This window comes from Sparus aurata, chromosome 11 (genome assembly GCF_900880675.1).
Source record: "Sparus aurata chromosome 11, fSpaAur1.1, whole genome shotgun sequence".
NCBI lineage: Eukaryota > Metazoa > Chordata > Actinopteri > Spariformes > Sparidae > Sparus > Sparus aurata.
The window spans coordinates 7,920,468-7,933,152 of NC_044197.1; the positions used below are offsets into that span (position 1 = coordinate 7,920,468).

General features: G+C 46.1%; 1 protein-coding gene across 4 annotated transcripts in view; it reads right to left on the bottom strand.

Annotated features, from left to right (window-relative positions):
* The window catches only part of lnx1 (ligand of numb-protein X 1), a 36,734-nt gene that overhangs the window by 15,430 nt on the left and 8,619 nt on the right, over window positions 1–12,685 (bottom strand). For 2 of the 4 annotated variants that reach the window (XM_030432860.1, XM_030432859.1), the window contains exon 1: window positions 7,263–8,043. The exons of the other annotated variants lie outside the window; for them this stretch is intronic. In XM_030432860.1, coding sequence (XP_030288720.1) covers window positions 7,263–7,354 — 92 coding nt within the window. In that variant the 5' untranslated portion in view covers window positions 7,355–8,043. Of the gene's footprint in view, window positions 1–7,262; window positions 8,044–12,685 lie in introns of those variants that run through there. 4 annotated transcript variants of the gene reach the window in all.

The following is a 12,685-nucleotide window of genomic DNA, read 5'->3' on the forward strand; positions in this document are numbered from 1 at the left end:
TCAGAGGATGCTCATTAGCGCTGCAGTATCCGTGCCTCGGTCAGCGCAGCCTCAGTTATCACATCATCTCTCTAAACCCCGGGATCTGTGGTGAGATAAGGAGCGAAGACACCAAAACATCCCCGGCACTCTCACCCCTCCTCTTATCCCTTATCCCTTAACCTCCTCCACCTCCTACTCCCCCTTTTTTTCCCTTCCACCCTCTCCATTAACAATTACCCATGGTGCTTTCGGTGGCACTGTGGTCGTGCCGGAGCGCCCTGGCGGTGACACAAACAGCCCCGTTCTTGTGATGTGAAATAAACACCAGCTCACAACTCATCAAAGCCTGTGAGATTCTCCAATCCTCTTTAGGGGTGAGTGGATTATCCCTCCTAACCCAAATACTCTCTCCGCTCCCTGACTGCCACGGACAATCGTGTTGGGCCACACGCAGCATGCAGCGCAAATTACCTCGGTTGAGGTGACAATCCAGGTCAGGCAGTCAGATACGCAAAGTGGGATGTGTCTGGGTGCATATGTTTGCACGCTGCCGACACCTAATCATGCAGCCGACTGATTTGTTTATTCATAAGCTCGTCCTGCGTCTGTCGGGCTGCCCTGCGTTTCACCCGCATGTTTGACAAACTTTGCTAAGTTGAGCTCTTTCTCTTCTTCTTGCCTCCATATTAGTCTGAAAACAGCAAAAGGCAGTCGTTCCTGACAACTTCCGACTCTTGCAGCAAACTCTGTGACGCTCTCGAAAATACACCTGACATGTAAGAACCCAAGAGAAAAGGAAAGAATCTCCTCTTGCGTCATGAGCCCGGAGGAAGCCTGCAGGTTTTTCGCACCGTGGAATGTGTGGGATACAGTAAATGTGAAAACTATGGGGGAATGTGAGAGAGGCTTAAGAGTGACAGCATGTGTGCGATGAGTTTATTTTTGGAGCACTAATGAATACGGGAATGAATATAAGCTGTTTGCACAATATTTAGCGACTTCTTAGTCCTACTGATTAGTTTAGAGCTAGAGATTATTTGTGTGTTTTGACAGCCTGTGACAAAGATTAAACAAAATGTGCCAAAAAGTTCAAAAGCCAGGGAGTAACGCTGCCACTTTCACCACCAAATCTCACAGTGCTTTCTTAAAGTCCATTTACAGGTTCATCGTTTTGTTTTGGGTTACTGATAGAACAGTTTTACATTCTTTGGTGCTCAATTCACACATTTTCTCATACTGTATTGTACTCTACTGTGTTCCCCCTCTGTCTGAAACTGTGTGTTTTAGCTCCTGTCTCTGATTGGTCAGCTCAAACACACCTGAGCCAACACCGCTGACAACCGCGCAGCTTCACTTTATTGATTATTTTGTGCCAAATTAGCTGCTAGGCATACATTTTGAAAATGTGTAACATGGCGATGTAGTTTGATGTCACAAACGTAATTAAAGGTGGGACTAATGATGAGGTGTTTGAGGAGCAGTATTTTCTGTGGGAGAGAGGAGCTTTGGTTTGTGGTGTGGATCTTTTACATGCACAAGAAGATATAAAATACTGAAGGAAAGGAAAACATTGAAAACGCATAATAAACATTCGAAAATTAAACCAAATTAAACCAAACAGAACGTGAAGAAACAACAGTTTCGACATAAGGTCAAAGGCATCAATGTTTTCTTCAGGTATTTACTGAAGTTAGCATGCTACACTGAAAAAAACTCTTTCTCCCAGCTGCCCAAAGTGGTGTTAACAATGCTCCCTTGGTAGTCCAGCTAGCTGCACTGCTAACTGAGCTAACAAGCTAACAGTAGCTACAGTCATGGATGTATGAAAGGATACAGTTAGCAGCAGTTATCAGTTACTCTGGTGATATTCTGCCCATTTATGTGTTGGTAGTGTGAATTCAAGGTGACTCATTCTTACGCAGGCAACTTTAATAAAGGCAAATATTGGTTAGAAACCATCATTAGAATCCAGAAATGATTCATGTTTTTTTATGTAATAAGGATTTCTGCTTTGCTCAACATCTTTTGCAGCTGATTCAGGGATGAGACTCTCGAGAGCAAACTCTGTCCAAAACAGCTGTTGGCTAAGACTCATCAAGGACCACCTCGCCTCAGACCAGACTGAGCAGGAAAAAACATGCAGAGCTCTGGGAAGCACCTGTGACACACAAAGTGGCCAAACAAGAATGTGAAGGATGCTGGTCATTACTAGAATTTATGTTGTTAAAGGCTTGACTTGAGCATTTTTCCTTGATTAAGATTAGTATAGCAATTACTTGTTTATCACACATCAGGCCAGGCGCCAAACACATAAAGTAAAGTTTGATTGGGGGGTGGGATTGACAGAATGATAGATAGATACATAGAGGGAGGGGGAGAGGAGAGAGAGACATAAAGACAGACGGAGTAATCCAGTTAATGATGAACTAGAGGAGTGTTAATCAGAGGATGCGCTGGTGTGTTGATTGGATCCGCCTGTTGTGAGGGGTAATCCCATCTGCTGCGCGAGGAGGGGGTGAGATCGCAGCTAGAGGGGACGGACGTCGATGTGGGAGGACATTTTCAGCTAAGCTCGCGCCCAAAGACGGATCTGCTAAATCGAAGTAGGAGGCGAGGTTTTAGCTGGGTGCGACTTCTTGCACCCTTTTGAAGACGACTGCAGACAAAAAAAACAAAAAAAAAACGAGAGTGAATGTGTACAGCGGCCCACACAGCACATAAATCCCGTCTTTGTGTTTCAACTTTCCTTTTGTGCTTCTTCCTGCGTGGCGAGCGGTTGCTCAGCAGGTTTGGCATGCTGGATTCACCCCGCTGTGTTGTTAGTGCAGAGCCCTGCCCGAGTCAGCCGGTTAGGAAACGGCCCGAACTCTTTAGTCATGCCTTTTCAGCCGATCAATACGTAGGATCATCAGTCGAGCCCTGACCTCATGATCAGGCTGGAAGGACATTTATGCAGCATTTATTGTGTCGGTATCTGGTTTCAACCAAGTGGTCGATCTCGCTCTTTGTCAGCGGAGGAGAAGAAGAAGAGCACAGGAAGGACTGCCACTGATTTATTCTCTGCTCCCTGGCTGAGCTGGATAATACACCTCACGTATGTCCACCTCAACAGTGACTGACATATCGTATACACTTCTGCGCACACAACTCTTACTGTAACTCCCTCCACACTACAGTGCATGATCATAGAGAATCCCCACCAGGCTGATGTCCCGCATTGCTCTTGGCACCTTTCATCCTATATATTTCTCACTCTGTGCCACACCAGATCTTGGCAGTGTCCTGTTTTCTCAACCTCCACGTGCCGTGGTACAACTGGCTGAAACAGGGCCAGCAGCGATCAGCCCGACCCGGAGCCCTGGCACTCAGTGGGGCACCGTTCACGTGAGAGATTAACTCTCCTCTCTCTCTGTCGGTCACACTCTGCCGGCTCAGGTCGCTCATATGGAACCCCTCCTACAGATTAGCCGGCCGCAGACAAGAGACCAGAGCAAATAATGCATGTTTAACACGCCAAGCCTCAAAGATCCTAAACGCCCATCAGAGTGTGAGGCAGAGGTTAACTGACTCCTATTTTCACATTACACACATCTTCAGTGACATGGCTAGGAAAGTAGGGCGCTTGTTGTAAATGATTCAGCACAGATTGGAAAGTGCACTGCACTGCGGAAACCAAAACAGCGTACAATAAGGTTTAGTGAACCTAATCCCAATCTTTAAAGGAGCAGTACGTAGTTTTTTTTTTAAGCCTAAAAAGACTAAATAAACACACTCTTGGTTTCCGTGACTGAATAAACAAACTGACCTTAAAGGACAACACAGTTTCACTCTGTTTTACTTTGTTTATATGTGGCGGACCCTGCCACCTTTCTAGCGCCTTTGTTCAGTTATGGAAAAGATGAATATTTGTGAGTTTGTAACATTACCTCATTAATACCATAGGTATTAAAATGTTGCATTTGAATTTACTCTCCAAAGCTACGCAGTGCCCCTTTAAACCCTCTCTGACACTAATACCTGTTCACCTTGGTGCTGCTGTGCTGTATTTTTGCATGAACAGAGGCACATCTGACAGGAGGCCTCTGCTAGAATAAACAAGTTGACCCGCTACTCACTTTGTTCATGAATAAATGAATACATGCATAATTCATCTCTTCTTTTGTGACTGTGTGTGCACACGTGAAGTGTGTGCAGTTCAATTATACACAGTCAAATACGGGTTTTGGTGTGCAGATTTCCACGCGTATTTGTTTTGTGTAATATGAAATTTGTGCGTTTGTCCGTCTGTTCTTACAACTTCGGCGTGTCCTCTACATGTGTCCTCTTCTCTCATGTTTGATCGTGTATGCAGCGCACACGGCTCGACACTGTTGTAGCTTGTAGACGTTGTCCACCCATGCATATAAATGCTCTCGTGACGGATTCGCTGAACGTGCTACATGTTGTAAATCTCACACAGAGAAATAATTAAGATGACTTAATGTTATCTCCTTTTGGAGAGCTGTGCGAGTTGCATGATTTCTATCTCTCAGTCACTCTCCCCCTGGCCTTTCTTTGTAGTTTTGGCCTGCTGGATACGCTAAGACAGGGAGAGCGTTCTCACCACAGATCAGGGATTAATATTTAATCCAAACAAACGTCTAATTAGCAAAGCCTGCCGCGCACTGGAAGGCGAAGAGGGCACGGCGTGGTGTGCTTGCCTTTGACTCGAGATGGACCCGGCATAAACAAAAGCGCTCGCATTGCTCAGAACCGGCGAGTGTTTGGCGGCCGGGCAGCTAATCCTGTTAGAAAGCGTCCATGCCGAAGAAGTCCGGAACACTGGGAAGTGCGCGCGGCTGCTGGTGATCAAACACCACCGAGATGAGGGCTGAAAGGACGGAAGCTAAGCTAATCATAGTGTTTAAGACATCTCAGCGCAGGCCCAGAAATGAACATAGATTAATCATTAATGCTCTACAGCACTGCACTGTGATTATCAGGGGAGGCCATGTGGGCTGGGGGGAGGGAACAGGCAAGGTCTAATGTGTGTGTGTGTGTGTGTGTTTGTGCATGTGTGTTAGAGAGGGAGGGGGGGAGGGAGAAAAGAATCACAACCTAGGTGCTCCCCTGTGTGTGTCAGTGCTGCTTTTTTATTGGCTGCTGCTGACAGAGTCAAACGGCAGTAACCACATTAAGCATTTCATTGCAGGGAAACATTTACTCTCCGCCTGCATTGTTTGCCTCGTCCGCAGCACCGATACAACCCGCATACGAGCCTGTGCGCGCGTGCTTAGGTGCAAGTAAGACTGACAGCCCCTCTCATTTTTCCCACGCGACGGCAAATTGGACGAGAATCAGAGAAGAACGCGGGGTGGAGAGAGGGGAGCGAGGCAGAGACGCTGGTCACACAGGAGGCGCTGGAGGCTGCTCCTGTCAGCGGCGTGGATAAAGACAAATGGTGTGCCACTGCTCTCCAGCAAGGCAGAAAAACACCACGTCCGCGTTTGTCTGCTGCTGCTTTCTCTCTCTTGTCATGTCATAATCAGCAAAACAAACAAAAAAAAACAACTCACTGTCACAGGCATAGGAATACATTCAGACACACACTGTCAATACGTCTCACTTGGCCACGCAAGGGGAAATCTGATAATTGTTTTTTTAGAAATGACCCACATACCATATGCCGTATGTATGGCCAGATGGAAGGCAGGCACAGGAAGTGACCTTACGCCCTCCTGTCTTCTCTCATCTCCCCTCTCCTCTCTGTTCCCTGAACTGCTCATCCACTTCATCTCCATCCTTCCCCTCCTCCCATTCTTTCCCGTGTATAATCAAATGCAAGGATTCCGTCTCGTCTTCCAACTCCTCTGCTCACGTCTCCCTTCTCCTCCCCTCCTTGGCATCCATCGCCGGCCAATATGGGCTCGTGGCGTCTGCAGTAGCTAAAGCCCCACTCAGTGGAGAGAGCATACAATGAAATGAGAGGATTTGCGGGGCGCTCCATTGTTCCATGTATTCATGCAGCATAATGGGACATTTCCGTCAGGCTGGAGAGAGGAGCGGTAGCCCGGCTCTGGGATCAGGGAGCCGTGGCTTCACACGGTGCTGCTCAACATGAACTCCCACACAAAGAGAGTCTGAGGGCCAATACAGAGCAGAGAACACGTTCAGCGAGAGACGAGCCAAGGAGAGGGGAGTGTGACGTTTCTGCTCAGTCAGACGACAAATATGAGGATCAGTTGTTCATTCAAGTCCAAAAAAATGCCAAACATTCGCTGGTTGAAGCTTCAAAATGTGTCTGTCTCTGTTCGTCTCATTGTGGACTGAATCTGTCTGGGTTTTGGGCTGTTGGTCGGACAAAAGAAGCAACATAAAGGACCTCTGTGACACCTTTTAGATAAAACAATTAAAATGAATCGCCAAAAAACTGCTGATAGATCGGTCGATCACAATATAAATATAGAATACGCCTGCTGGTGTTGATGTTTTCTTTCCATGGTGTCAAAATTCAACAACAACAGCCAACGTGCTGCCCACCTGTTTGTTTACGATGATGTAACCACTGATTAAATATTCATTCAAACAGGTGCGCTTTATGTTACGTCTTATTTTATGTTCCTGTTAAATAGATGAGAGCCAATGTGTACGTATAGTAAATGTAAACTGTATATCGAACAGATGCGAGGCGAAGAGTGGCCGGCTATGAATTTTTAATGCTGAGGTGAGAGTCTGTTCCACAAACAAAACACACCGTATCAACAGCAGCCATCCGTATGGTCAGCAGGAAGTCGCGCACGCACGGCACATACAGCTTACAACTGTAAGCAAACACACGCTGACATTTTGCTCAGATCAATACGGCGCTCACAGACACACTCGCACATGCTACTGATGAGAGAGAGAGAGAGAGAAAGAGAGAGAGAGAGAGAAGAGAGAGAGAGAGAGAAAGAGAGAGAGAGTGAGTGAGCATGCTGCAGTGCTGTAGCATCCAAACTGTCCTGGACAGCACACAGCCCTACCTGCTGGCTCTACTGCATCCCAGTGCCACAGCAACCAGTGACCAAGGCATGAGAAATCAATTCAACTATCATAAAGGCACACTTGAACTCTAGGAGTGATGATAAAAAAGTTACACACACACACAAACACACACACACACACATGCATGTACGTCAACACGAATGGCTGGTAAAAGTGACAACAACACATGAGCGGCTGCATGGACTGCCGATGGAGGGGAGCGATGGGGGTGATGCCGGTGGTGGGGGATGCAGGAGGATGCTGAGTGTTGTACTCACAGCTCAGAGTAGAGGATGTGCAGGTTGCCCAAATTGTCTGTGTAGTTGGCCGGGCTGAGCCAGGGCAGGACCAGGAGCAACAGAGCCTTCATGGTCAACGCTCGGCTCTTCCTCCTCTCTCTTCCCCCCTCTTCCTCTCTCCTCTCTGCGCTCTCCCCTCTCCTCCTCTTCGTCTATTCCCCCCTCCTCCCCTTCCTCCTCCTCCACCTCCAATCCTCCGAACCTGGCCGTGCTGACCCCCCTCCCGCCACCCTCGCCTGCCTTCCTTTTCCAGAGGCGCTCTCGGTATCGGAATTAATCCTTCCGCTTCCTACCTTTTTCAGCCTCTTCCCTTTCTTCCCCCCTCAGCTTCTCTACCTCTGTGCCTGTCTGTGAGAGCCGGGGAAGCTTCTTCCTGTGCCTCAGGCTGGCTGCCTGGTCATCTCAGCTGCAGAGGCAAGCGGGCCAGTTGCCAGAGGTGGAAGACGGAGCGGAGGAGGAGGAAGAAGCAGCAGCAGCAGCAGGAGCAGCAGGAGCAGGTGCAGAGGAGAAGTCCCGTTGTGGCACAGGAGGAAGAGGAGAAAGTGCAAGAAGAAGAGGAAGGAGACCCATGCAAAGGTGGCACATTTGGAATACAATTTGAGATGTGCAGCCCCTTAATCTGCTCTGGGCACTGGCGAGTTGTAAGAGGATTTGCGCTCGTATGCGTGTGTGTGCATGTCTGTCTACCCTTCGGTGTGTGTGCGTGCGTGCGCGTGTGTATGTCAGAGAGAACGGCGCAGGCTGTGACTTATACTGCAGCAGAAACCACTCAGAGGGGGGGGGGAGCCGGAGCAGACCAAACAAAGACAGGAGGAGGGGGGGAAGGTACCTGGTGCTGCTCTGATTGGCTCTGCCCCTCATCACACGCGTACGCACACGCTCAGACACACACACACACACACGTACAACCTCTGCATTCACCTCCCCCCTCCCTCCCCCCAACCACCCCACCTCCTTCACATATGTTGTTCTGTGACGGGGAGGATGGGGAGGAGAGGGAGGGATTGTGTTGCCTCCAAACCTTCACCCCTCCTCTCCAACGATGGACCGCTCCCTGCGCAGCAGATTGGTCTGATCGCTCAAAAGAATCTGCCTACATGTGTGGAGGGAAAAAAAAAAAAAAAGGGCAAGAGCGTGACCAAAACACACCGACCAATCAATACTCCCGGCGCTGATGGTAGCTTGTTATTGTGAGTGACATGAAAGAGAAAAAATAATAAAGAGATCTGGGATCGATCCATCCTGAGTGCACATTTCATTCATTCTCTCATTCATTCATACAATTGTTCAATTTCTGAATATACAAAAAAAGAAAAAACAAACAAACTCAGTAGCAAAGGTTAAGCCTGTCTGTCATCACCACCTGTTCTGATAGGTCGTGCAGGGACCTTGGGATGCACTTACAGCCTGGAAGTGACTGGATGGAGGGAGGGGGAGAGGTGTTTGTTGATGGACTGTGCTGCTGGAGGTGAGATGCATTTAAAGGCTGTTGAAGGTGTGTTTTTCTCTCCCCTAGCACCTCTTTCTTTTTTCTTTCATCCCTCCTCTGCTGCCACTCTGTCTTCTTCTCACAGCGAGAGGGAGAGAAGCTACTTTGAATGTGAAATACGGCAGCGTTTATAATCTATTTTCATCCCATCCTGTCAAATCGCACCCTCAGTCCCTTCCCGGTGTTATTTATTCGGCTCCTTTTTATTCTAAGTCGAGTCGAGTTTATTCATAAAGCTCCAATTTTACGTGACCTTTCCTGTCATCTTTTCCTTTAACTTCCCGCATCCTTTTGCTTGTTTTCCCTCTTTCTGCCTTTTTTTTTCCCGCTCTTATCCGATTCTCATAGCGCTGAGCTGTCTGCTACCCTCTAGGAAGACACTTAACTGGTGTAAATACCCTGTCTGAATGAATATTTCATGGATGGAGGTATAATGTGGTTACAGGCTGAATTTGTGTGTGTGTGCACGCATCTGTTTGTTTGTGTGTGTGTGCGCGCGCGTTAATGCATGCACGCGTGCATACGGAGTATAAGTTTTCCTGTGGTATTTGAACAGTGCGCACAGAAACAAGACCACAGGGCACGCAGGAAATGGAAATGTAATTGGATTGTGACAGGATGCAGTTTGTGAACAGAAACCAGTCTGCCCCACAGGAGTCGTTTCATACACTCGCACATTAACTCGCACACACAACAACACCATCATAACATGCACACATACTCCCCCCCTCCTCCCATTATTCCTTTTCATTGGCATCTTACAGCAGATGATTTTTCATAGTGATTTGTTAAAGTGGGTGTGTTCAAAGATGCAGTACATTTAGGGTTTGGAATTAGAATTATAAACCAAGGAACCTCTCTTTATGTACATGTTATATTGAGTATTGCCTCCGATGCTTCTGAAATCACCAGATGGCACGAGAAACGATAAATATAGTGGCTATCCAGCATCTGTGACTGTATGCTACAGCTGTCTGTTCTCTTTTCTTAGAGCTTGTAGGAGATAAATGATGTGAGAACACAACCTGTCACACCTTAAACGGACGGTCTTACCTCTGTTTTCTACTTCTGAGCACTGTATGTCAGCTAAAACGAGGCTGAGGGATAAGTTGAGCTGTTCTTAGCTACTTTATCGATTCCGTTGCTACATACAATTTAAAGGTGGAGCCTAATATGCAAGAGTTTTAGTCAAAACGTTCAAAAATGAATCAAAATGATCAACAGAATGTGAAGATATAACAGTTTTGACATTGATGTACTCTGATATTTACTCAAGTTAGCATGCTAGCTAGCTAGCCCCATGCCTGAATATCCCAGCGGGCCAAAGCTCCTGTGCTAGCTTGCAGCCAATCAGCAAATGCAAACACCAACACTCCTTGGCTAGTTGCAAGGCTAACTGAGCTAACAAGCTAACAGAAGCTGTACAGTCATGGAACAGAATACAGTTAGTGACAGCAGTTAAAAGTAACTCTTGCTGACAGGAACCATAACTTTTTTTTGTAGTTTGTGTTCTTTGCTGGAAGGTGTCCTCTCATCTCCTTAGTAGTATGAGGGAGGCGTACAAGGTGTGACATTATCCCATTTAAGGCATGATTCTTTTCCCAAAACTCCAAATACAGGTTAAACAAACACCTAGGAGACAGGGAGAATGTGGATTGCAAAACAGGTCAGCGTACCAACGGCTACCACGGCTAGATTTGCATCGCGTGGCCTTGTGTTTTTCTCTTACACGGTCTTTCTTTGTCTTCATCTCTCAAGGTCACTTGGAAAACTAACAAAATAAAACAATACTAACTGCCAGAATACGCTCTTTTCTTTTTCCAAATGTTCACACAGGCTTTGAAGAATTCCTCTGTGGGCTTTGTACGCCAAAGCCAAAACATTTTACCCCCTAAAAAAGAAGAAGGAGAAAAAAGAAAAGAAACAACTCGCTCAAGGCAGATCATCAGTAAAACATACACATGGAACTCTGAGTAAATTATCTCGACTAATACAAAATACATGAGCGTGAGAGGCATTCAGAGCAGAGCAGACGTGCTTTGAGCATTACCTGCGGTACAAGTACAAGCAGCTACATGTACTGTAACTGACACAAAACAAGAAAATACCTGAGCGGGTGGGCTGGCCCTTCATGCCTGAGTTCTGTGCAAGCCCTTACAGGATGAAGCACAAAAGCAGCAAGAGATTATACCACAGATCGAATGATTCAGATTTCCCTCTGGATTGCACTGGTTGTGTCCAGAATGATAATTTCTCCAACCAAAGGCCAATAAAGGTCATGAATGATTAGATGAGTATGAAATCAGCTCCGACCAGATGGCATGGCTGTCTCAGTCATTACCACTCCTGACCCACTGCCAGGTTCTGGGGCAGAACGGCCACAGACGGTGCACTCTGCCATCGCAGCGCAAAAAAAACCCAGAAACATATATGATCGGGGAGGAGTGATATTACATCACACACAGATCCTGAAACATATATCAGCGTCTCGATACAGAGGAGATGTTTTGTTCTTGTTTAACTTTATTCCCATGATACCTGTTTTGGGCTTCCATTATGTTTAGGCTGAAAAAATCTATCTCAACCCAGTTATGTCTGGGCTAAACAAAACCAAATAAAACATAGTTTCTGCCACAGAAAGCAATTTAGAATTGCATGCATCCGAAAAGATGTGGATATGAGCTTTCATTTTCAGTCTATTGACTGTGACATAATGTACCAACAAGGAAATATAATGCAGCTACATCCACACGAGACATAAAGGGTGTCTGAGTGGTTTGATATCCTATGGTCTTTGCAGTCACCTGACAGGTCTAATGCTTCCAAAAGATCCTAAATGACACAATTAATTCTGTGTGTCACTCCTCCTCGTTGTGTCTGTTCAACCCAACTAAGCACCGGTGGACAAATAAAACCATTTTCTGATCTGACATCACTCTGGTTGCAATTTCATTAAGTTGAGGCGCAGAAATGATTTGGTTAGGCTGAAGGAAAGATCATGAATCAGGGTAAAATTACTACTCTGTTATGGTCTTTGGGGGTCATGGTTGAAATAATAACCACTTGGTTGCTTTTAGGGGACGTTAGCAGCCATGGTTATAAGAAACTGATGCTGAATTTTAATGAGAAATGGGAAATACTTGTCCCGTGTCAAAGTCTGACATTTGGTTGAACCCAATCTTGCATAGCCGGACTTATTTTTACAGCGCTGTGCCAGGACTTGAAAATGGTCTGGTGAAACCTATTAGCATTCTGCTCTAAAGGGGGGAAATCACTCTGAGTAGTTTAAGTATTTTTCAAGTGTTTCCCACACATAGACTTTACTTGGACAGGCGGCGCAGGTATGTTAACGGGTCACCCAAGTACATCCGAGAGAACAAAAACGTCCACAATCAACTCACCTTCTGTTTTACCCGTGAGTCTGATGGACTCAATCCTAAACGTGAGGTTTGTTTTTCTTTTTTTGGGGTGACTCAATAAAACTTGAGAATAACGCAGATAACGTTGCTGAGAGAGAGATATAAAAAAGCATGGTCAGCCGTTGTGCATGTTTTAACGTGGATCAACACTTTGTAATGTAGGCAAGCTCTTAAAGTGGTTCTACAGAAAGATGGTTCATTTTTGAGTCTCATTCTCATTTTGTTGGCTCGTGATGAACCGACATCGTATTAAAACAACCGAGGTTTGTCCTTTAGTTTCCAGACATTTGGACGTTTAATAACTCAAGAAACACTTGGCCATCAAAAACAACAAGCTTTCTTCAACAACAACAGAAAAAACTGTTCAGCAAAAGACACATTAACTCCACTGTATAAACAATATCTACAATCACTGGACCACTGTGGAGAAAACCGAAAAAAGTGGGTCTTTCAATGAGTCTTTTCATCCTCGCACACTATGTGTGAAGTCGTCC